The sequence below is a fragment of the Anarhichas minor genome, unplaced genomic scaffold (assembly GCF_050575085.1).
Source record: "Anarhichas minor isolate MPS153535 unplaced genomic scaffold, ASM5057508v1 ptg000009l, whole genome shotgun sequence".
NCBI classification, from domain to species: Eukaryota; Metazoa; Chordata; class Actinopteri; order Perciformes; family Anarhichadidae; genus Anarhichas; species Anarhichas minor.
Window position 1 is genome coordinate 6,436,797 of NW_027466455.1, and position 22,061 is coordinate 6,458,857.

Consider the following 22,061-nt stretch of genomic DNA (forward strand, 5'->3'; position numbering starts at 1 on the left):
AACAATAAACTGGACTGGACTGATCACACACATGCACTTTACAAAAAGGGTCAGAGCAGACTCTATCTGCTGAGGAGACTGAGGTCTTTTGGAGTGCAGGGAGCACCTCCTTCTTTGACTGTGTGGTGGCATCAGCCATCTTTTATGGAGTTGCCTGCTGGGGGAGCAGCATCTCGACAGCTGACAGGAAGAGAATCAACAAACTTATCAAGAAGGCCAGCAGTGTGCTGGGGTGTCCACTGGATACGGTGGAGGTGGTGGGAGACAGGAGGATGATGGCTAAGCTATCATCCCTGATGGACAACACCTCCCACCCCCATGCGGGACGCCCTGGCAGCTCTGTGCCGCTCCTTCAGCCACCGGCTGATTCACCCCTGGTGTGTGAAGGAGAGGTACCGCAGGTCCTTCCTTCCTGCTGCTGTCAGGTTGCACAACCAGCTCTGCTCCCAGTAGACCACACAACACTAAAAGTCTGTGCAATATAAATACACTGTGCAATACAACAATTTGTTTTTGTTTTCATTTAGTTATATTTTAGTTATTGTGGATTTTTAATCTTCTTAGTTAATATCCTTTACTGCTTGTTACTTATTTATGATACATTGTTTTTTTACTATGTCTCTTGTTTGCACTATCCACTCTGCTGCTGTAATCCTGTAAATTTCCCCCCTGCAGGACTAATAAAGGATTATTTTATCTTATCTTATTTTAGGCCTGAGTGTATGAATGGGTGTGAATGGGTGAATGACATGTAGTGTTAGAGCACTTTGATTTGTATAAAAGTCATTACCATTTAGCAGCAACGCTCAGCCGGGGACTCATGAGAATATCCACATCCGCCCGGTGCCTCTTACCGTGGTCAACTTCAGAAAAGGAGTTTGCAGAATTTGCAGGCTGTGTGCAGACAAGCCCCGTATACTAAGACCCAGCCACCAGATGCTCACCGGCGAGCTCCGCTTCCGTCACTGGCTCCAGAAGGGGGCCTCCATTTCCCTTTTTTGGGTGATGTGCCAAAATAAAACCCATTTCAAATGTCAAAAAGACTCACCATGTTTTGCTGCTCTTGAATCTTCTTCTTTTCGTTTCACTGAAGCGTGATGGTTATATGACAGTTTCCCATTTCTTTACACAGTCCTTTGCATTTTTATTGAACACTGCAAGGTCTTTTGAGTCTCAGGGTTGGGTAGTAGAGGGCAGACAAGGCAATGCTCCATAGTATGGTCTGCTTCTCCACATTCACATGTGGTTGGGCCAGCCTTGTAGCCCCATCTGACCAGAGCAGCTTTTGATCGTCCCGTTCTTGTTCTGACGATTGTCTTTCACTCGGCTTCAGTGTCTTCGGTAGAATTCGCAGGTTTGTTTAAACCTGAAAGGGATCGTGAACGCTTCTACCATGATCCCCTGCTCTTGAATGATTCAAGCAGTCTTTTGTCATTTTGCTCAGCCATAGAGAAGTCCTTACATGAAATAATGTAGATCTTTGAAACAAGTGGCTTCATATTCACTAACAACTGATCGCAGATGTTATGACTTATGCGAGCTGGGCAATTGGCCTGATTGTAGGCTCTGCTCAATAAATGGTAAACAGAGCAGTGTTTCTGATTATACAAAATATCCTGCACAGTCTTTGGTCTTAAAATATTCATTGTAATCATCTCAGCTTTTGTTTTTCCCAAGTGCATCTTCTTCACAACATTTCAGTCATAGAACAAAGCACCATTGTGCTTAACAAGACAGTCAGTAGTGTTTGATGAATTTTCATAATTTTCTCCAGTACAGTACAGAAGGCTTTCGTCAAGTCACCATATATAATCTGTATTTATCTAAATAAATAGAGAACACTATTTTTTGGTTTAAAGATCATAGCACTTTTATACATGTATTGCATTTGAACCAGATATCCATCCATGCCATATAAAGAGAAATTATTTTGGGTGACTGTGGGTGAGTTAGTGCGGGTCGTCTTCAATCAGAGGCTGTTTGATCCCCGGCTCCGCTAGTCCATGCAATGCGTCCTTGGGCAAGACACTTAACCCCAAATTGTAGGCTGTGCCTGCGGCGTACGATTGTATGAATGGGTATGAATGTTAGTTAATTCTGATGGGCAGGTGGCACCTTGCATGGTAGCCTGCCATAACTTTGTGAATGACATGTAGTGTTAAAGCGCTTGAGTGGTCGGAAAACTAGAAAAGCGCTGTACAAGTCCATTTACCAAATCACATGCAAATCATTGATGTATATAAGAAATAATAGAGAACCTTGTAGAAGACCACACTGTATGTTGATGCAAGTTGAGCTAGTTTCATTCCAAAAGACATGTTTCCTGTTAAGCAAGTAGCTTTTAAACCAATTAAGTTCTTGTGGCGGCTGGGCGCGGTTGGGCGCAGCTGCAGAGGGGACAGAATGGGGGGGGAGTGGTTCAGGGAACGGTGCCGTGAAGAGGTTTGATTAGCCGCAGCTGAAACTGGTCCTTGATTGTCTCTCTCCCTATATAAACATTAGTAGGGATGGAGGCACGAGAGAGGAGTAAGCAGGAGACAGGAGCTGATACGGCGGCGGGCAGGACGACAGACGATCCTGACGGACGCATGTACGGCGATGCGCTCGAGAGCACGGCAGGAGAGCGCACGGCCGAGAGCAGCCTGAACTGCATTAATAACAATAAAGAACATTACTAAACGCTATTTGAGTGTGTGCTGGCATCTTTGTGCGGAAAGGACCCATGGCGGTAACAAGAGACCATTACAGTTCTGTGCCAAAAACATGATGAGCTTGAAGCTTTGGCGGATCAATAAATACTCCGATTGTGAATTACTTTGTGTAGCCCACAGAGAGCTGCAGTGACACGCCTACCTCCTGAAAAATGTGACTACGCACCGCAGACGAGTACATCACATCCTGTTCCAGAAAAACAACCATCGTATTAATCTATTCACAGGAGCTCCTCATCATCATCCAACTCTTCCAAAATTATATTTCCAGCCATGGAGTAGTGTTGGGGCAAACTTATATGGAACTATTGAATCAGGCCTATCAAATAAATCAAAGACCACCTGTCAAATGATTTACAAAACCGCAGGTCCAAATCAAAAGAAATGACATGCTACATGCAATCCTCCACAGTACTATGTAAGTCTGACGTGTGCGCCAGGTGCCCTCACCAGTCCACAAAAAACGCATAGGCGCACAGCTACAGTAAAAATCTGGCATAAGAGTGCCGTCGGCTGATCAGAGTAGACTAGCAGTCAAAACAGAATAAGGGAGGTCCTGTATGGGACAAACAGATTTAGTTCAATATACGGGTAGTCCCGGCTAATAAAGGACAGTCGCTAACCCTACTTATGACACATTTCATTGTTTAAAAATCAGGTTTATAAGCCATTCTCATAAAATTAGGGGTACCGATGCTACCTGATAGGCATATTTTTGAGCAGTTAGAGGACATGGAGTGCCCAAACAGAACATTAGAATTAATGCAAGTGAAGGGAAAATTAAAAGTTTGACCCACCAAGTCAAAATTACCTTGTTTATTAATTAATTACCTTAGTTGATTTAAAATATATATATATATATATATATATATATATATATATATATATATAATTTCTCTAAATTGGTTATTCACTGTCTAGTGACTAGACAGTGAATCTAGTCTGTTCACATCTGTTCTCTCTATTTACTTTTGTCTCTTTTGGAATTTGTTGTTGTTTGATTGCCTCATGAGATTATGTTCCTAGTTAAATTTTCAATTACTGACCTTTCCTTCAGGTAACCTTGGCTCCAAGCTAGTAGAGTATAAGGAAGAGATGTACATCACTTCAGACTGCGGGAAGACATGGAGACAGGTACACCCTGCCCTTCCTTGCTTCGTATTACCCCCCCTCTTTGCTGTTTCCCTCCTATCTCTACACTTCCCCTCTGCTCCCATAAAAGTTACACAATCTGAGTATATTAAATGCATTTGCAATCTGTATCAAACTGTACAGCCAAGTATGACTTCTATAATTTTTGTTGTTAGTTGTAATGTTTTGTTTTTTATGATTTGCACTGATGTAAATAAATGATCACATCATTTCCATTTAATTTACCCCCCCCCCCCCCCACCACCATTCTTATGTCACTTCTTTTAAGGTTTTCGAGGAGGAGCATCACATCCTGTACCTGGACCACGGTGGGGTCATTGTTGCCATCAAGGACACCTCTATTCCCCTCAAGATACTCAAGTAAGATTGCTGTTCCAGTATGACACTATGTCTATTGCAATCCTTACCTAGGTAACATTGACCTGATCCCCAAATTCAATGAAGAAATCCAGGACCGGTTTCCACACAGTGGGGGAAATAAAACCCCATAAATAATATAATAAGTTAATAATGTGCTCTTTGGTTGTAGAAGTAACGCTGGGTTACCACTGTAGTAGTATGCCAGACATGCTAACTGTTGCAGAATATGCAACAGCAGGTGAACACATTGTTGAATTTATTTATTATTTCACTGGTTTTAGTTTTGTAAAGGCTATAAAACAAACACCCTGCTCCAAATACTTTTAAGGTTTTAATTGACAAGGGGTGTGGTTTAGTAATTGGTAAATTCACTGGGAGTGAATTTTATAAACAATGGAACCTCCAACTGAAGACACTTTCATCAATGTATTGATTGTGAACACTGCCTATTTCTCCACAGGTTTAGTATCGATGAAGGACGGACGTGGACCATTCACAACTTCACCAGCACCTCCGTGTTTGTCGATGGACTCCTGAGTGAGCCAGGAGATGAGACTCTGGTTATGACGTGAGTAAAATCCCAATTTCAAAAGGAAAAAATTTATCAATTAAAAAAATTCAATGAAAGTCTGTATAGGTTCAGCTGAATTCATCATAAATGGTCTGAAGACATTGATTCTCTACAGAAACATTAACAAATCTGAAATTACATTACAATATGGGTGTAAATTATGATATATTGAATTGAGAAATCTCTGTGGCATCAAAAATTAAACACACAACATATATTTCCAATAGTGTAACCCCTCTGTCGTCCTTTCACACCACCCGTTCTCTGCTTGCTTCTGATGAATTGTCTAATTTAGGGTTAAGAAACCCACATTACTCTATCAAAGATCAAACTTTTAAAGAAAATAACAAATATCACATATTTCAAATATCATCAAACACAAGTTATTACATTAACTTTGTTCAAAGCTTAAAATCCTTTCAAGTGTGCGTTTGCACAATCCCACGTGAAGTATTTTATCTGTTGTAAAGTCACGTTTAAAGTAGTCTTCAATGTATTCACATACATTACCATGTCAAATGTAGGGTAACCTGCCAAAGAGCTGCTTCTGTGACTGTTGTGTTTAAGTATCTCATAACTTCGAATTTCTATCTCATAATTTCGACTATGGGGATATTTTTATTATTTTTACATTAAAAATATTTTTTTGCTGGCGGATTCGCGGGCCTTGAGTTTGACACCCCTGCGTTACACCATAACAAATATAACTCATCGTAACAAACATTTCACTTTCATTGCCAACTCATATAAAATGCCATAAACACACATTACTTTCCATACCAGTCTAAATTCTCTTTTCATAGGATTTCTCACAGAAATGACAATAAAGAAAGATTAAAAGTGAATACTGACTGAACTCTTATTTTGTAAAAGATATAGCTTGAAATATTTTCATCTGACACAGTGGCTTTGGAGGGATAGCACATGGTATTAATAACATAAGCTAATACGTTAGCATGCTAGCAGCGATTAGCATTCAAATAGCAGTACATGTAATTAGCTCTCCAGCCTGACGCTGGCTCATTCCTTAACTACGTTGCTATAAACATTCCCTCAATTCATATATATATAACTAACTCAGCAGAATTATTTCAATGAGCTCCGCCATCTTAACAATAGAAGCACGTAAAAAACTCATTCCCGACTGCAATCAAATGTCTCTGCATTTTTCAGTTACTTATACCGTGTTCACACCACGCGTCATTCGAGCCGCCGGTCTCGCCGGGGACTATTTGTGTTCATTTGCGCTGGATGCGCCGGAGAGGGGGCGTGGCTTATCGCCCTGAAAGCCGGTCAACTGTCCGCCATTAACCTTGGAAAAAATAACCTATTTCTGCTTAGTACGTGTTGTGGAAGTCACAGATATCCCGGGAAATTAAACGCCGTCATGTCTGGTTCATAACATTGTCCAGAGGAGCTCCGTGGATTTTATCGAAGTGTATTCACTGTGTCTAGCAAGCCACACGTCGCTGTTTACTACAGCTGTATGAACACAAAATAAACAGATTTGGCTGTGATTTAACGGCAATAAACCGACAAAAAGGGACTCCGAAATAACTACGTTATGATGCCGATTTGTACTTGTCTTCTCAATGGAGCTCGGATGGATCGGTGCTAGGCTAAGCTAACATTGTAGCAGCTCCACCAACAGTCAGAATAACGTCATGTAGACGTAAATACGGCAGCGTCTATTCATTGTTTGTACCGTATGGTTTAAACACACACATTTATACACATAGTTTGGTCCGGTCTCTATTGATATGAGGTATCGTAGAGCTCTGGGTGAACACAGACGGCTACAGTATTTGTTTCCTGATTCAACAACGGCAGGAAGTCAGTGATGACAGGAGAAACGCTGATAGGCTATCGCGCTGGGGCGTAACGCGAATATTTCGCCAAAGTTGAAAAATTTCAACTCACGCGTTTGGGGCGATTTGCCGGTTGACGCGAATTTGCGTCAATCGCGCCGCGAATTCGCGTCACTCCAGTCTCATCGCGTCTGTGCATAGACTTTGTATGTAATCTACTCTCGCGAATAATTTGCGCCGCGTTTGGTGTGAACGCACCATAAGGCTTCTCAAGTGAGTACAGATTTTATATCAACATGTTTCTGTTTAAAGTCAGTTTACCTGTAAATATATGAAAATACAAGTCGGGTCAGAAGCACTGTCTGTTCCTATTACACTTCGCTCATCACGTACTGACGGCTTTCTTCTGCTCTACTCGCGTTAGCTACTGATGCTCAGTATAATGCATAGAGTGCCCTCTGCTGACAATGTTGGGCTTAGCAGAAGTAAAATAACCACACATCCCAGTAAAAGACTTAATGACAGAATGATACAGGTAAGTGACAAATAAATAGTATACGTTTCTGAGACCTTAGCTTTTACTGAATTTCAAAAAAATAGGGGGGGCTAATATTTCCCTGTCTTCTCAAACACCCATTGCCACACTGCCTTATGCACTAAAGGGGCCATGTATGCCCTAAAAGGCCCGGCTATGTTCATGCAAAATGTTTGTGGGTGAATGCGTGCTCGTGAGTGGAGGAAAGTATTACCTATGGAGTCCATTAAAGTGCTTAGCCTTTGCTTATAGAACTAGGGTTACAATATTGTAACCTCAGTTTAGCTCTGTACTTGTGCAATTCATGTTTCTGCCTCACTTTCTTTCTTCGTCTCTCTGCTGGGCCCTTTTTGTCGGGCTCCACAGTGCAGCAGTCTGGTGCATGTTCATGTAGTCATGCACTTTTAATATGACGACAGTTGTTGGATTGCCTACTTGTATTATAGAAGAAGTTATTCATAGGAATTAAGATAGTTGTCTCTCAGTCAGGCAAACCATTTGAATCCATAGTGAAATATAACAATTTAATTTCATACAAACATTTGTAATCCCGAGAGGATGGGACTAGACTTTGACTTTTTATATAGCACAACCAATGGGCTTAAACTTTTTATTTGTCAAAGACTTTGTCCGATGACAAGATAGTCTACAAAGAAATACTGAATTCCAATCAGTCTCAGCTCTACTTAAAGATCACCTACTATAAGAAAATGCACATTTTCATGGCTTTTAATGTGTTTCTACAGACCCCAAGAGTGTCAGAAAAGAACTCTCTCTCTTTCTCCTGCTCCATCTATTCCAGCACAGCTTGTTTTATCCCTATGCTGTCTCTAGGTAAGAAGAGAGGTCCGAGGCCTGCAGGAAACCCTTTGCAGTTTAAGTAAATGGGGACGATATTGTTGATTGTCATAATCTTCAACCAATCAGATTTTTAGTTTGACATGTTGGGCGTATTCTTTGACATGTATTCTTTGACATTTGCCATATGTGATTGGTCAGTGGGCTAGCGTGACATTTTGGGCGGTGGTATCTGTCAAGCAGACATTTTCAGCCCTCAAACACATTAAAACGTATTCAAGAAATACAACTGGGGAGGCTCGACTGTCATCACTGGTGTCCATGAATCGAGAAGGACTTCTTACTGGAACTAAAACACCCAGAGGTACTGTACAACCGTGGGATTAAACTCTTTATTAGCAAAGAAAGGAGGATGGACTTTGTCTTTAAATAGTGAACAGCAGCTCTGGTAAGTGAACTGCTTTTGTTTTTACATCTGCAGTAGCTTTACTACTGTGTTCATTTTTCTATTGTGTTGTTTTTATGATATGGTTAATATTGTTCCCTCTGATGTGAATAATATTTGAATGGCCCGTGCTCTTGAGTGTGTGGTGGAATGCGTGTTTTAGCGCTGCAGTGTTGCTGGATTGATTTTGACTATATGCATTGTCCATAAATGACGCAGCATCCCGTCATGTATCTCTGCACTGTGCAGTTAGTGTATTTCAGTGGCGGGCTGTGTGTTTTATACCTGGGCCTTCAGTGCTGTCCTACTCCAGTTGAACCACCTCCTAATAACCTCATTATGACGGCACAGCTACGGGTTATCTGTTTCTAGGGGTGTAACAATACACATATTCGTATTAAACCGTTTTGTACAAGGCTCGTGGTTCGGTACGCATTACGAACCGAAAAATTTGTTTGAATAATACTATAATAAGCTTAAATTGTGGGAAATAAAATGCTCTCTCGGTGGAGCCACTGCGCTCAACATGGCAACCCACCCGACGTAACAGGTAACGTGCTGTCCGACACTTCCACCAGGGAAGAACAACATTGTACTTTGGTGAGGCACGTGTGTTCTGGGAGGCGCGCTATGCTAAATTAGCTTAGCAGGAAAACCAACAGCAGCACACACGCTAGAAACTCTCCCCGCAGCGTTTAGGCAGCTGTTCTCTACTGATTCAAACAGGGCTAAAGCAACCGCCACTGCCTATTTCGCCAGACCATAATTCCTGCTTTGTTAAAGAAAACAAAAGCCCAAACAGAGAGTCAAATGTCCGAAGCACCCACTGCTGCTCTGACAACAGACGGCCACTGTATTGTATTGACCCGAACCGAGAATTTTGTTACACCCCTATTTGTTTCGTGTACAAATGAAGCTCAACACCTACAAATACACCAGTGGTGGGCCGTAAGGGCCAGCAAAGCCTTTAAGGCCTAAACATAGCTATTTTATAATTTAATCATTTTTCATAAATACACTACATGTATTCTAATTATTTTTCCCATTATCTTATTATCACAGTGCATAGCTACTGTCTTCCTCAGTTGCTCTGTTTCCAGCGCTGTTGTTTTTAGTAAAGCTTTTATCCAATCAGATTTCGCCCCATGCTGTCTTTAAGTAAGAAGAGAGGCCCGAGGCCTGCTGGAAACATTTGCAGTTTAAGTAAATGGGGATGATATTGTTGATTGTCAGTCTTCAACCAATCAGATTTTTAGTTTGACATGTCTGGTGTATTCTTTTACGTGCCAGAGCTTCTGTGTGGCCTAGCCGAGTATGTCAGCATTAACGTGCGGCGTGATTGGTCAATGGGCTAGTGTGACTGTTGTGAAACTGAAGCTAGCTAGCAGAGTAGTAGTAGTATTAAGACTTCAATTGAAAGATATGTAAGAAGTTATGACATTGACATGACATTTTTAGCGTTTTGCTTGGTATAAATTCTTCTTTTTTTTTAACCTAACTTTGTTATTTTAACACTCAATGTCTGAGGGAGGAGAAACGGATTTGGTGGCGGATTTACGCTTTTCTCGAGGACATTTCAAGAATAGCTGGACATCGTAAGAAAGGGTCGGCCAACCCCACAGTTAGCCCTGACCCAGCATGGAAATTTGTGCGCCACTTTCAGTCCATCAACTATGAACGGTATTCCTGGCTGACAGCGTCGGAGAAGCGTTGCAAATTGTATTGCTGGGAATGCCTTTTATTTGCAACTGAGCGTCTTGGTGTTTGGAGCCACGCTGGATTTGTTAACCTGAGTTGCCTGACCAAGGCAGCAACAAGACACAAAAGAACAGCAGGACACTTTCAAGCTTACGGTGCTTTTGAAAACTTTTGGAGAGACCCGAGTGGTTCTACAAATCGTTGGCAGGGAAACAGAGCTCCACAACGAAAACGTTAAGGAAAATAGTGAAAAGACTGATAGATTGTGTCATCTTTTTGGGTAAACAGGAGCCATTCAGGGGACACGACGAAAGTAAGGAGTGCTTCCTCATGTGGCACCAACACGGTGGCAATATAGCTCTACACTGGTCAACACGGTCTTTGAAAAAACAGGAGCTTTTTGAGCACATTCTGGAGCACCATGACGAGTACGACGAAGAATCTGTGCGCTGTGCTGACAGATGCAAAGCCCATCTGGAGAACTTTGAGTTTTGTTTTTTTGCTGTTTACATTCCATGGGATTTTTGAGTATTCGGATGTGCTGTTTGGAGTACTACTGAACAAAAAACTGGACGTACATTTCTGTCTGAAAAGAGTGGATGAGTTTTGTGACACTATTGAGAGAGAAAAGGGACGGTTTGATGACACTTTTGAGTCCACTGTGCATGAAACAGGTTCCCAAAGCGCACGGAGAGGCCAAGCGCAGGGAGATATTCGTGCACTGTACCAGAAACTCCACAGCGATATCTTGGACAACATTCTTGCCCAGATACGAAATCGGTTCAAAGACCCCGAGAAATTAATGTTTCTCTCCCTCCTCGACCCCCAGATGTTTCAGGCATATAGGAAGAAATTCCCGTATTTGGCCATCTCCAGCCTAACGCAGAGTCACGGAATTCTATTTGATGATATGATATCTATCTGACGCGGCTTTAAACAGAACTGACTGTAATGTATGTCATGGCTGACTTTGAAGGAAAAAGCTCTGCTTATCTTCTTGCTTTCCTTCAGCAGAAAGATCTGGTGGAGAGCGTGCATCAACTTTACACACTGGCATGTTTGACGGTGACAATCCCAATATCAACTGCCTCTGTCGAGCGGACATTTTCAGCCCTCAAACGCATCAAAACCTATTCCAGAAATACAACTAGGGAGGGTCGACTGTCATAACTGGCGTCCATGGCAAACGAAAAGGATCTCTTACTGGACATTGAGTAATTGTATTTCAAAACCCAATTAATATGCTTTGTATTTCATCAGCCTCTACTGTCTGAAAATTTAACAAAACCTGTCAGACAAATGTACAATATTTACCTCTGAGATGTAGTGGAGTAAAAAGTACATTTATCTCTGAAATGTAGCTCAATCTGAAAATCACCTCTATACCGCCACCTAGCTGTAATCTGCTGAGAAGGACAAAGAGATCAGACAAAATCAGATACACACCGATACACACACATCGAGAACCTGAACAGTCAGACTCACTGTGTGTACGATAGAGAGCGAGAGAGAGAGAAGGTGTGTTTAGGCTTGCTTACATTATTTGAGGATGAGGTCCCTGTGCCTATCCTTCTTGAGAAGGATGTTGACAGCATTTTAAAACTCCTTTGTCTTGGTCTTCAGTTTTATGATTCTGTCTTTCTCGATTGATATGCGAGTCAGAGATGAAAGTCTTTCTTGCTCCTTCCTTTTGCGGCTGTAGATCTTTAAGTGTTTTAAGGCAGAAAAATAATTTTCCACTGATGGTGGCTGGAATGGTCAATACTAATAAAACTAATTCCAGCAGTTATGTTGCCTTTTAAAGGTTATTTTCAACCACAAAAACCAGCAGTTGAAGAGGTAATTTTTCCTTGACCATCTGTAAACAATATACTCTGATGAGGTTGGCAAGGCTATTCAGTTTTGTCTCATCATTTTTACTTTTTACAATTAACTAAAGCCATAAAATTAAGTTTTCCCAAGTTCTTGAATCTTGCCTCCATTGATGCTGTCCAGGATGCTGTACAACAGCCTTTGACAAAAAAAGGCAGGTAGAAGCTTAGAAAGCCATAGATTGAATCCAGAGGCCATTCTTAGTGCCTTCCCATCCCAATCATTAAGATGTTCTTGAAAAAGGTTCCAAAGCTCTTCATTGTAAAACATTAGGGTCTGAAGAAGCCTAGAGTTTGAGCTCTATCTGGTAGCTGCTGCCTGTGGAATGAGTCATTTTACCATTTCATCAAGAAGACTGGTGCATTTTGTAGACTTGCTAAAATAAGCCAAGCCTAATGACAATGTTTAGTTTGAAGCCATAGCAGTGAGCAAAAATATTGCCTCTTGGACTTTTTCTCAAATTTTTGCTTTTACTCATTTTATATGAAAAGCCATTACAGATGCATTATCAACTTGTGTGCAGTTAAACTTCTGTTTTATGATAACATGTTATAATGTGAACTGACAGGTTTAATTAAAGACTTAAATTGGTGATCATGGTCTAATTATACTGTTTTCATCAGATCAGTCTGATAATCTGTATCTGTACAGATTGGATTTGACATTTGTGATTATAGTTGTGTCACACAGATGTCCACATCCGGATATGTATTAATTCTGTGTCTGTGGTGTGTGTCTGCAGTGTGTTTGGGCACATCAGCTATAGGTCAGACTGGGAGTTGGTCAAAGTGGACTTCAGGCAGTCTTTCCCCCATCAGTGTACAGAGTCTGAATACGAGCTCTGGAAGCTCACAGACCTGCAGGTTATGCACACATACAAATACAGTACATACACACATAATTACTGTACATTTGTTTGTCGTTTGAAACTGAATTCTCATTTTTCCATGGTTACCGTCAGGGAGAAAAGTGCATTATGGGCCAGGAGCGGAGTTTCAGGAGAAGGAAGGACACAGCATTCTGTATCAAAGGAAAAAGCTACACATCAGCTCTCACCACCAAACCTTGTCAATGCACAGAGAGAGACTTCACCTGGTGAGCACTCCACAGATGTAGAAAACACTGAACAGACTTTATTGCACATTGTGGATTATTATATCTGAAAAATTAAGCAATAAATGAAGCACAAATAAAGATATATATTAATACATAATATACTGTGTAGAAATTAATAAATAATAGAGGACACAATTGAGGATCAAACATTAAAAACAATAGAAAATCACTATTTAATTATATTAGATTAATTTATGAATTTTAAATGAAAAGGAATAGAAAGGAAAAAAATATGACAAACTATCACAATGGAAAAAACCCATCCAGCAAATGCCTATTAAAATCATATAATGCTCTAAATCATTGCAAAATGATAACAAAACGGTTGCCTCAGGTGTCTCTACCGTGTCCATTATTTTTTCATACCAGCACTATTTGTTGTGTATTATGTGTTAAAAAACATCTAATATACAGCGCATATGCAAAATATGCATTATGCAGATTAAAGTTTACATACAAAATATGAAATTGTGCACATGCATACTGCATTGAGCTACTATGTTTAATTTGCAGGTCAATGTTTACTCAATATTCTTATTATTCTTCCATCATATCTGTGTGTTTGGTGTGTATGTGTGTAGTGACTATGGTTTTGAACGGTCCCCAACGGAAGGCAATCGCTGCTTTGCTGACTTCTGGCATAATCCAGATTCACCGCCTGAAGACTGCCATCTAAGACCAACCTACACATCCAGCACTGGGTCTGTGCATGTGCACAAACATATTATCATCATCACACCAACACATATACACCCACACACACATCATACACACATAGACTTATTTTTTCCAGGAGTGAGATGATAAGATCAATATCATTGTCATATCTATGCGCTAATTATGGAGCTGGAGTCAAAATTGTTACAGCACTCCCTCTAAACCACAGTCTTTTGTTTTTTACATTTTACTTTAATAAATGATTTAATAAATTAGATAAAATGTGTGTATGTTGTGGCAACCCGGGGGACGTGGAGGCAAGATTCAGAGATAAAACAGGTGACTCAGAGACAGTAGCCATGTAACAAAAAGTGTCCTTTAATAAACAGGGTAGTGTAAAGCGGGATAGGGTCAAACTCAACAAAAGATTCCTCCCGGTCGGGGTCTTTGGCCTTCGGTCTACACCCAGGGTGAGATGATTCCTCCGTCCTGTTTGGGCAGAGCAGAGGAGAGAGGTGAGTCTGCTGAAGCTCCTCTCCAGAGGTTCAGGAGATCCTCGTATTCTTCTGCCCAGTCTGTCTGCCCCTGCTGCTTCACAGCCCTGGGAATATATGCTCATTGTAATTAGCTCATGGGCTGCAGGTGTGACCAATGCCACGTACCTAGTGGCTGCAGCACCTGCACCGGACAGTATACTCCCTCTATCACCTCCCCCAACCTGAGCTTGGGGATCCGCCTCCTGTGCTGTGTCGGCTCGGCTTTTCCCCCTGGTTTGCCACAATGTGTGTAGTAATAGAGGTGGAAAGGCACACAAAACGTACTGTTCGGTATGTACCATGGTTTTGGGGTCATGGTTTGGAATGTTTGCAGTTCAGGAAGGAAGACAAAAATTATAATCATCAGTGTGCGAAATACCTGGTGCCAATCGTGGAGGTTCCGTCAGACCCCCCGAGAACACCCTTGAACACCCTTGTGAAGGGGGGCTTAACAGCACACTGATAATAATAATAATTAATACTTTTTTAAACTTTATTTTATAAATGTTGTCATTCAACAGTGGCTCATTAGCCATAATTGTCATTGTAACAGTTAATGCACTCAAGGCACAACAGACTGAGTAAAATTCACACATGAAGGCACCTTGTAGCGGGACTCAAGCACTTTGACCATATGCTTTACTTCGATATTGTCCACAATCAAGTGTGGTTGCATATAAGCAGTAAGAAACAGTCATAGACAAATCCTTGTCAATGACTATTTCATATTTCAGGCTTAATTCTTGAACGTTAGGCAGAATCAGACTAGCTGTTTCCCGCTGATTCAAGCCTTTTTGTTAAGCTAATTGCTACCTGTCTCCAGCTTCATTAAGACACAGATATATGATTGATATTGATCTTCTCATCCCAATCTCTGAAAAACAAGAACATAATCCTATTTCCAAAAATGTTGAACTGTTCATTGTAAGATACTTGCATACACCTCCACACTCTTACACTTAAGCTTTCCTCTGCTGTGTTTCAGCTACAGGAAGGTGATATCTAACATGTGTGAAGGGGGGCTTAACAAGCAGCACAGTACCAAACAGCACAACTGCCCTCTTTTGCCCCCGAAAGGACTACAGGTCAGCATCAAAGGTCAGATGTTGGCCGTGGCTCCTGGTGATGACATCACATTCATTGTCCACCAGCAAGAGGTAGGATGAAAGGTTTTGTCAGTTCATCCTTTCCTTCTTTCTATTCAATTTGAATTGGCTGAAAGTCCTCATTCGTTTCTACCAGGGCGACACCGGCAGCACTAGGTACCAGGTGGACCTCGGCGACGGGGTTTGGGCAATCTACCAGAACCTGACAGTGACAGATGATCCCATCCAGCATCGTTACAAAAATCCAGGCGTTTACAAGGTCACTGTGAAGGCTGAGAACATGGCAGGGCAAGACGAGGCCACCATGTACATCCAGGTCACAGGTCGGCCTACCAGATTCACTGAATGTTTTATATGGTTATTAGACAACTGTGCATATTTTGTGTTTTTGAAAGGTAGTCTTTAGAGGGAAAGTCTCAATTCATTAGAGGAATATCGATGTACTAATGAAAAACATTTGTTCTTCATCTTATAGCCCCCCTACAGGAAGTGCATCTGGAAGTGGTACCTATCATTGGTAGAAACCATGAGGTTAATCTGACAGCCATAGTCCTTCCAACTGAGGCCAACCTGTCTGTCTTCTACTGGTGGCTTGGAGACAACCAGCGGGTAAAGGACACACTACATACTCCATCTTATAACTTTTACGAACATTCGATTAAAACATTTTTACAGCTTTTTTTCCCTTTAAAACCCCATTAGTTTATCTTTTTGGCCACTTTGGGGCAGCAAAACAAGCTGAAAACACACTTTTAGAGTTGTTATAGCAAACATGTTAGCAAAGCAAATAATATTTATATCCAGTAGACACAGAGCAACAGTATCTTTCATTTTAATGAGTAATGTTTGTGTCCACCTGATGAATGATAATGTAATGATTCAATGTAATATTCACACTCTTTTAGTTCTGTTTTTGGTCTCCAAATAAATATGTCTCTTTAAAGGAACAGTGTGTGATTGCAAACAACTAAATATCCCTCCACTCACCCCTACCTTTACAAGCATGTTGATAAACGGTGGCGTTCAGATTTTAAGATTTTATTACTACTAGGAGCTACTATTATGAATACTCTGTTCTTTTTCATGAATAAATAATTACTTATAAAAACAGATACAGAATTTAAAAAGTACTAACAAAAAAACACCAGCAATGTCAGGGCTTGTCAGTACTCAGGTCTTTAATAATTTAGCACCGGGCACCGTTAAATGCTAAGTTTCAGTACCAATCCCTACCTTTAGGTAATGGAAAAACGCGAAAGACTCTCACTGGAGCCAGTGTTTGGTTTTGTCTGTTCTGGGCTGCTGTAGAAAAAACATGGCGGTGCAATGTTGCGTTCTCCATTAAAGAGGACCCAATCACCATGTAGTTATCAATGGCTTTTTCTAAGCTAACAAAAACATAACGATTCTTAGTTGCAGGTTATTATACAGTAATGAAAATGATATTCCATTCCTGCTAATTAATCCTCCTAAATGTTACTCATTGTTCCTTTAACTGCCAAACGCTCCACTATGTCCACCAGCTAGTTGCTTACTTTGTCTGTCTGCTGTTTAGTGCTGAGGTAGTGTACAGTGGGTTTTAGCGCTTTTTCTCTGAAAAAAGATGTCTTGTGCAGCAGACATCAACACTATGAGAGCGGTGAGAGTGAACCTAAACATTTCAGTTGCAGCTGGACAGTTAAACAATGAGCTGAAACTCACTAAAAACCTCTGTGAAGCCGAAGAGAGCAGCAGATTATGCTGAAAAGCCTCTACAGATTCATCGCTCGTAGGAGCGATCCCTTTCACATTGGCACAATGCTTTCCACAAATATTGTGCTTTCCCCTGACAATATTTGTTAGTTTAAAATATCAGTTATAGCCAACTTAAGTAAGGATGACTATTTAGCCCAATTCCAACATGTCATCATGGAAGCCATTTTGTGATCCCAGACCTGTATACACAGTTGACCGAACTAACGCCAATCTGTTGTGACTTTCTCCTGTAGCCTACATTGACTCTGCAGAGCAGCCTTTTGACTCGTTTCCCAGAGACAGGCGAGGTTTCAGTCACTGTCCAGGCTTCTAATGGCCGATCTATGGTGCAGGATACCAGGACAGTTCGAGTCTACGGTAACTGTCACGGTCTTGGGTTTTGTTTAGTTGTTTTTCTGTTATATTTTGAATTTCCCTGCCTCTTGTGTTCTCTTCACTTCCTGCCTTTGTATGTTTTCCCGCTTGTCTGTGATTGTCTGTCCTGATTGAATCCTCCTGTGTCTAATCACCTGCACCTCCCCAGTGTATGGTCTGCACCGATATGATCGTTCATGGTATGTTCCCTGTGTTGCTCCTTGTCCTGTTCAGCTCTGCTCTGTGTTTTCAAGTATGTTTCCCTCATGGCCTTTTTTTGTAATTTTGATATACTGATCCTGTTTCGTGTTTTTTGTTTTGCCTTTGGATTTTTTTGTTACACATTTTTCTTCTTTGCTCGGCAAGTTTTGTTTTGGATTATTTTGTTTAATTATTAAATCAGCTCCATATATCATTCTGCTCCTGTGTTTCTCTGTGCTTGGGTCCGTCCCCTACAACCAGTTTTTCCCACAACCCTGACAGTAACAATGAAATTTGAAAAAACCTAATTGTAGAGTTGGGTCAATGCAGCATAAAATATTGACTGAATATAGGAATTAAACTAAGAATGAAATGTGTGTTTTGGTCAAACAATCTCTGGCTATTCCTCAACTGTTATAGTAAATTCTAAAGATTTTAAACTTTACACTCATATGTTTTTGCATCAAGGTAAATTTAATACAGTTCTGTTTTTGTTTTCATAATGAAATATGATGTATATACACCACATTTGATATCTGCCATTACTGTATCTATTCATACACTCTTATGAAATCAATTTTAGAGTTTTAAATGATGACTGTGATGATTGCTTACTACTCCCTTGTTTTTTCCAATCTAAGATAACTTTCAGGTCATCCCTCTGAGTTTCAGCACAAGCCTGGACAACTTCAACCCCAACATTCCAGAGTGGAGAGAGGACATCGGCCAGGTGGTCACCAAAATACTCATTAAGGTAGGACTTGAAAAATAAGTTTTAAATTATGCTTTTCTTAAGTAGTGTGTGTGTTAATAATACACTCTCAAAATAATGGAAATAGCAGAAGGAGTACATCTAATGTATGTCTACCATGGGCCTCACATAAAGACACAAAACAGGAATAATAAAACAGTATGGAAATAAGAGGCTGTTAAGAGTCTACAGCAATGCTAGCTAAGGTTGTGGCTGTGTACTTCTTATTGCATTGACAATCACAATTTTAACATGCTGTTTTTATCATGTAAACAAAGTATTACAGTTTACATGTACTGTATTCACCATCATTGTTTTAGGGTGTTAGCATATTAACATTTGCTAATTTGCAAATTTACAAAGTGTGCTGAGTGTGATGGGAATTTAGAACACACTGACCTGATCTGACCTGATAATAGTGCTAGAAAAAGAAGTAGCCACTAACGTCACTTAAATTGATACTAAAGGGCACATGAATATCTGTACCAAATTTCATTGTAATCCAATCCATCAACACCACAAATGTCAACAGATTGACAAGCATTGCGATTCCTAGAGCCTGGCTGCAAGCATGGATACATTTGGTTGGTGAAATAATACAGAAGATTACAAAATAAAATGTATTTTAAATGTAGTCAAAATATGAAGTTCTATTTGACCTTATATTGTTTGTTATGGCAAAGGTTTTAGCAAACACTTTCATCAGCATCCTATTTGAGTTTTGTGTCCAGCTGACATTAAATCCAATATATTTACAGTCTTTTTTTTAACTTTGTTTTGCACTCTACCAACCCCTGGGAAAAAACTGTTTCTTTAGCTTCTAAATACTCCACTTTTTACCTGCTAGCACAATGTATCAAAGTGCAGCAACATATGTAAACAAAAGTACCTAATTAAGTTTAGAAAAAGATTGTGAAATACTATTTTAGGTTAAGGCAACAGTAGGTTTCCAAGCATTTTTTAACGCAGCTGCTTGTGGCCTCTGCCTGTGTTAATGAGAGCAGTTTGTGAGCCACGTACCAAAACAATGAGTTAGATGAAGCTAAAAAGCTCTTTGGAGTTTGGGGTAATTATTTGACCCCTTTCACATCACACACAGTCATTGATTCATTTCATTGTTAACATACGAATATTGATTAGTGCAGCTTTATTGGGTTTCACATCACACACAGTCATTGATTAATTTCATCATTAACATACGAATATTGATTAGTGCAGCTTTATTGAGTTCTATCTGACCTTTGACCATCTGATCTCAGACCACAGGTGTCCCTCTGGAGTCCCTGGTTACAGTGGTGAAGCCAGGCCTCCCCACCACTGCTGACTTGTACGTCCTGCCACTGGACAGGAAACCAGCTAAGACGAGCATGTTTATAGATAAGGTACAAGAAATATCGCATGGAAGTTGGCACACAGGCAATGGATCACTTGATTAACTTACTACACATTTCCAGAAAAGCATATCCAGCAAATACATTCTTGCCCTACAAATTAAGCTCCAGGATAGGAAAACAGGCCGGTGAACTTGAGCGGCCCTGCCAGCTCGGATTTTGCATACCGTTACCGGGAATATTTCTTTTCAACATGAGTTCACTGTGCAAGAAATTGGACAAAATTCACCTCTCCAGCAAACTGAAAGTTGGATTTTTTTTTCCAAACAGTGGCTGGTGTAATGATGTCACAGTGATTCTGCCGCACTGTTGTCCTGATCTGGAATCACTTTTCATGAACTGCAAACCCTTGTATTCCCCCTGTGAGTTTGTTTCATTCATACGGGTTACATCCCACCGCAGGCCAACGTGTACGAGGCACAGTACACGCTTGCTGACTGAATACTGTGTGTGGAGCGGACAAACCCGGACTCTCATTGTCCTTGGCGACTTAAACAATAGTAATCTCAGTTATGAACTCCCCAAATATTGACGGTATATGAAATTCTCAACCAGAGAGAAGAACACTTTGGATCACTTTTACAGTACAATCAGCCGGACCTAACGCAACATCTCCAATTCATCCACCAGCATCTGAACTCCTCAGGAACCCACACCAGGATCCTGTTTGTGGACTTCAGCTCTGCTTTAAACACCATCATCCCGGCTCTGCTGTTGATGCAACAGCACTTGCCCGACTCCACCTGCTGGTGGATCACAGACTTCCTATCTGACAGGAAGCTGCATGTGAAGCTGAGGAAACTGCTCTTCTCTATGTACACCAACAGCTGCACCTCCAGTCACTTTCCATCAAGCTCCTGGAGTTTGCGGATGACACCACCCTCATTGAACTCATCTCTGGTGGCAATGGTTGCGCCTCATCCCCACAAGAGATTGACCATCTGGTGACCTGGTGCTGACACAACAACTCAACACTCTAAAGACCTTGGAGATAGTTTGTGGATTACTGGAGGAACCCAGTCCCCCGCGATTTGTACACCTCCTGAGGCCGGCAAGAAAGGGGTCACAAACTTGACACACTGTTTGAGTCACCACAATTGAACACCACAAAAACAGTTTCTTGGTGACTGCAGTTGAAAATCAACAAAGCCAGCGACCCCACTGACTCAGACTCTTACACCCTCGGTATCATTTGCACCTTCAATACAGACACTTTAATGAGATTTTTCAACATACTCTTATGTATTCATTAAGGCCGGAGAACCGACATAGTCTGAGCGGAGGACCTATTGTTCTTCTAATGTTTATTAGGGCCCGAGCACCGACAACGTCGGGCCAATGAAGGCCCTATTGAAATTGTTAGGGTTATTATTAGGGCCCGAGCAACCGACAACGTAGGGCCAGTAAAGGCCCTATTGTAATTGTAAGGGGTATTATTATTTTTATTCCAATTTTTGCACAAAATTTCCTATGCATGATGCTACTTCAAGCCTAAGCATATTTCAATGACTACATTTTCAATAACTCATAGCGCCACCTACTGGCAAAATGAAATGTTACATTTTATACTTTTATTTACTAGGAGAAGTAAATAAAAGTATAAAACCAGTTCACCTGATCAAACTACAATTTGGTGTAGAAAGCCTTAAGACATTGAAGATGCAGCATTATTTATATTGTGAGTTGTCGTTGAACGCTGTTGCCGTGGCAACACATCATTCTAAATCTTTTAAATTGCTTCCATAGCGCCCCCTACAAACTTTCAAAATGGCTGCCCCATCGCTAAGTTTCACCTACATGTATTTAATTTGGTAGGCACATGTAACTCATGGAGACTTAAATAAAAGTCTCTTGGGACCATGCTCTAAACCGTACCGGAAGTCGGCTATTTTCATTTTTATGTCATTTGTTTGATAGATTTTTGCCCATCTCTAGTCGCTATACTTTAACGAACTCCTAGGGAATTGGTCTGATCCTCTTCATTTTTGGTCAGGACAATCTCAAGACCTTTGTGATTAAAAATTATTAAAAGCTTTACTTTTCATTGAATGGCTGAGCCGTAGCGGGCGGCTACATTATGTGATTCCCCATCAAAAATCCTGATGAAACTCCACTGGACTTGTTCAAATCTGTCCTGAACTTGCCATGCTTTATAACACACATGACCTGAGGATGTCTACAAGCTACATTTCACTAATATTCACAGCGCTACCTGCTGGTTACAGGAAATCAGCGTTTTGTGAC

At 40.8% G+C, this 22,061-nt stretch overlaps 1 protein-coding gene across 1 annotated transcript in view; it reads left to right on the forward strand.

The window, feature by feature from the left end:
• The window catches only part of sorcs2 (sortilin-related VPS10 domain containing receptor 2), a 284,143-nt gene that overhangs the window by 239,175 nt on the left and 22,907 nt on the right, over positions 1–22,061 (forward strand). The window contains exons 12-23 of the mRNA XM_076087245.1: positions 3,769–3,845; positions 4,132–4,223; positions 4,684–4,791; positions 12,693–12,813; positions 12,912–13,045; positions 13,648–13,767; positions 15,245–15,416; positions 15,502–15,688; positions 15,841–15,974; positions 17,354–17,477; positions 18,317–18,429; positions 19,686–19,808. Of these exons, the coding sequence (XP_075943360.1) occupies positions 3,769–3,845; positions 4,132–4,223; positions 4,684–4,791; positions 12,693–12,813; positions 12,912–13,045; positions 13,648–13,767; positions 15,245–15,416; positions 15,502–15,688; positions 15,841–15,974; positions 17,354–17,477; positions 18,317–18,429; positions 19,686–19,808 (1,505 nt within the window). The remainder of the gene's footprint in view (positions 1–3,768; positions 3,846–4,131; positions 4,224–4,683; positions 4,792–12,692; positions 12,814–12,911; positions 13,046–13,647; positions 13,768–15,244; positions 15,417–15,501; positions 15,689–15,840; positions 15,975–17,353; positions 17,478–18,316; positions 18,430–19,685; positions 19,809–22,061) is intronic.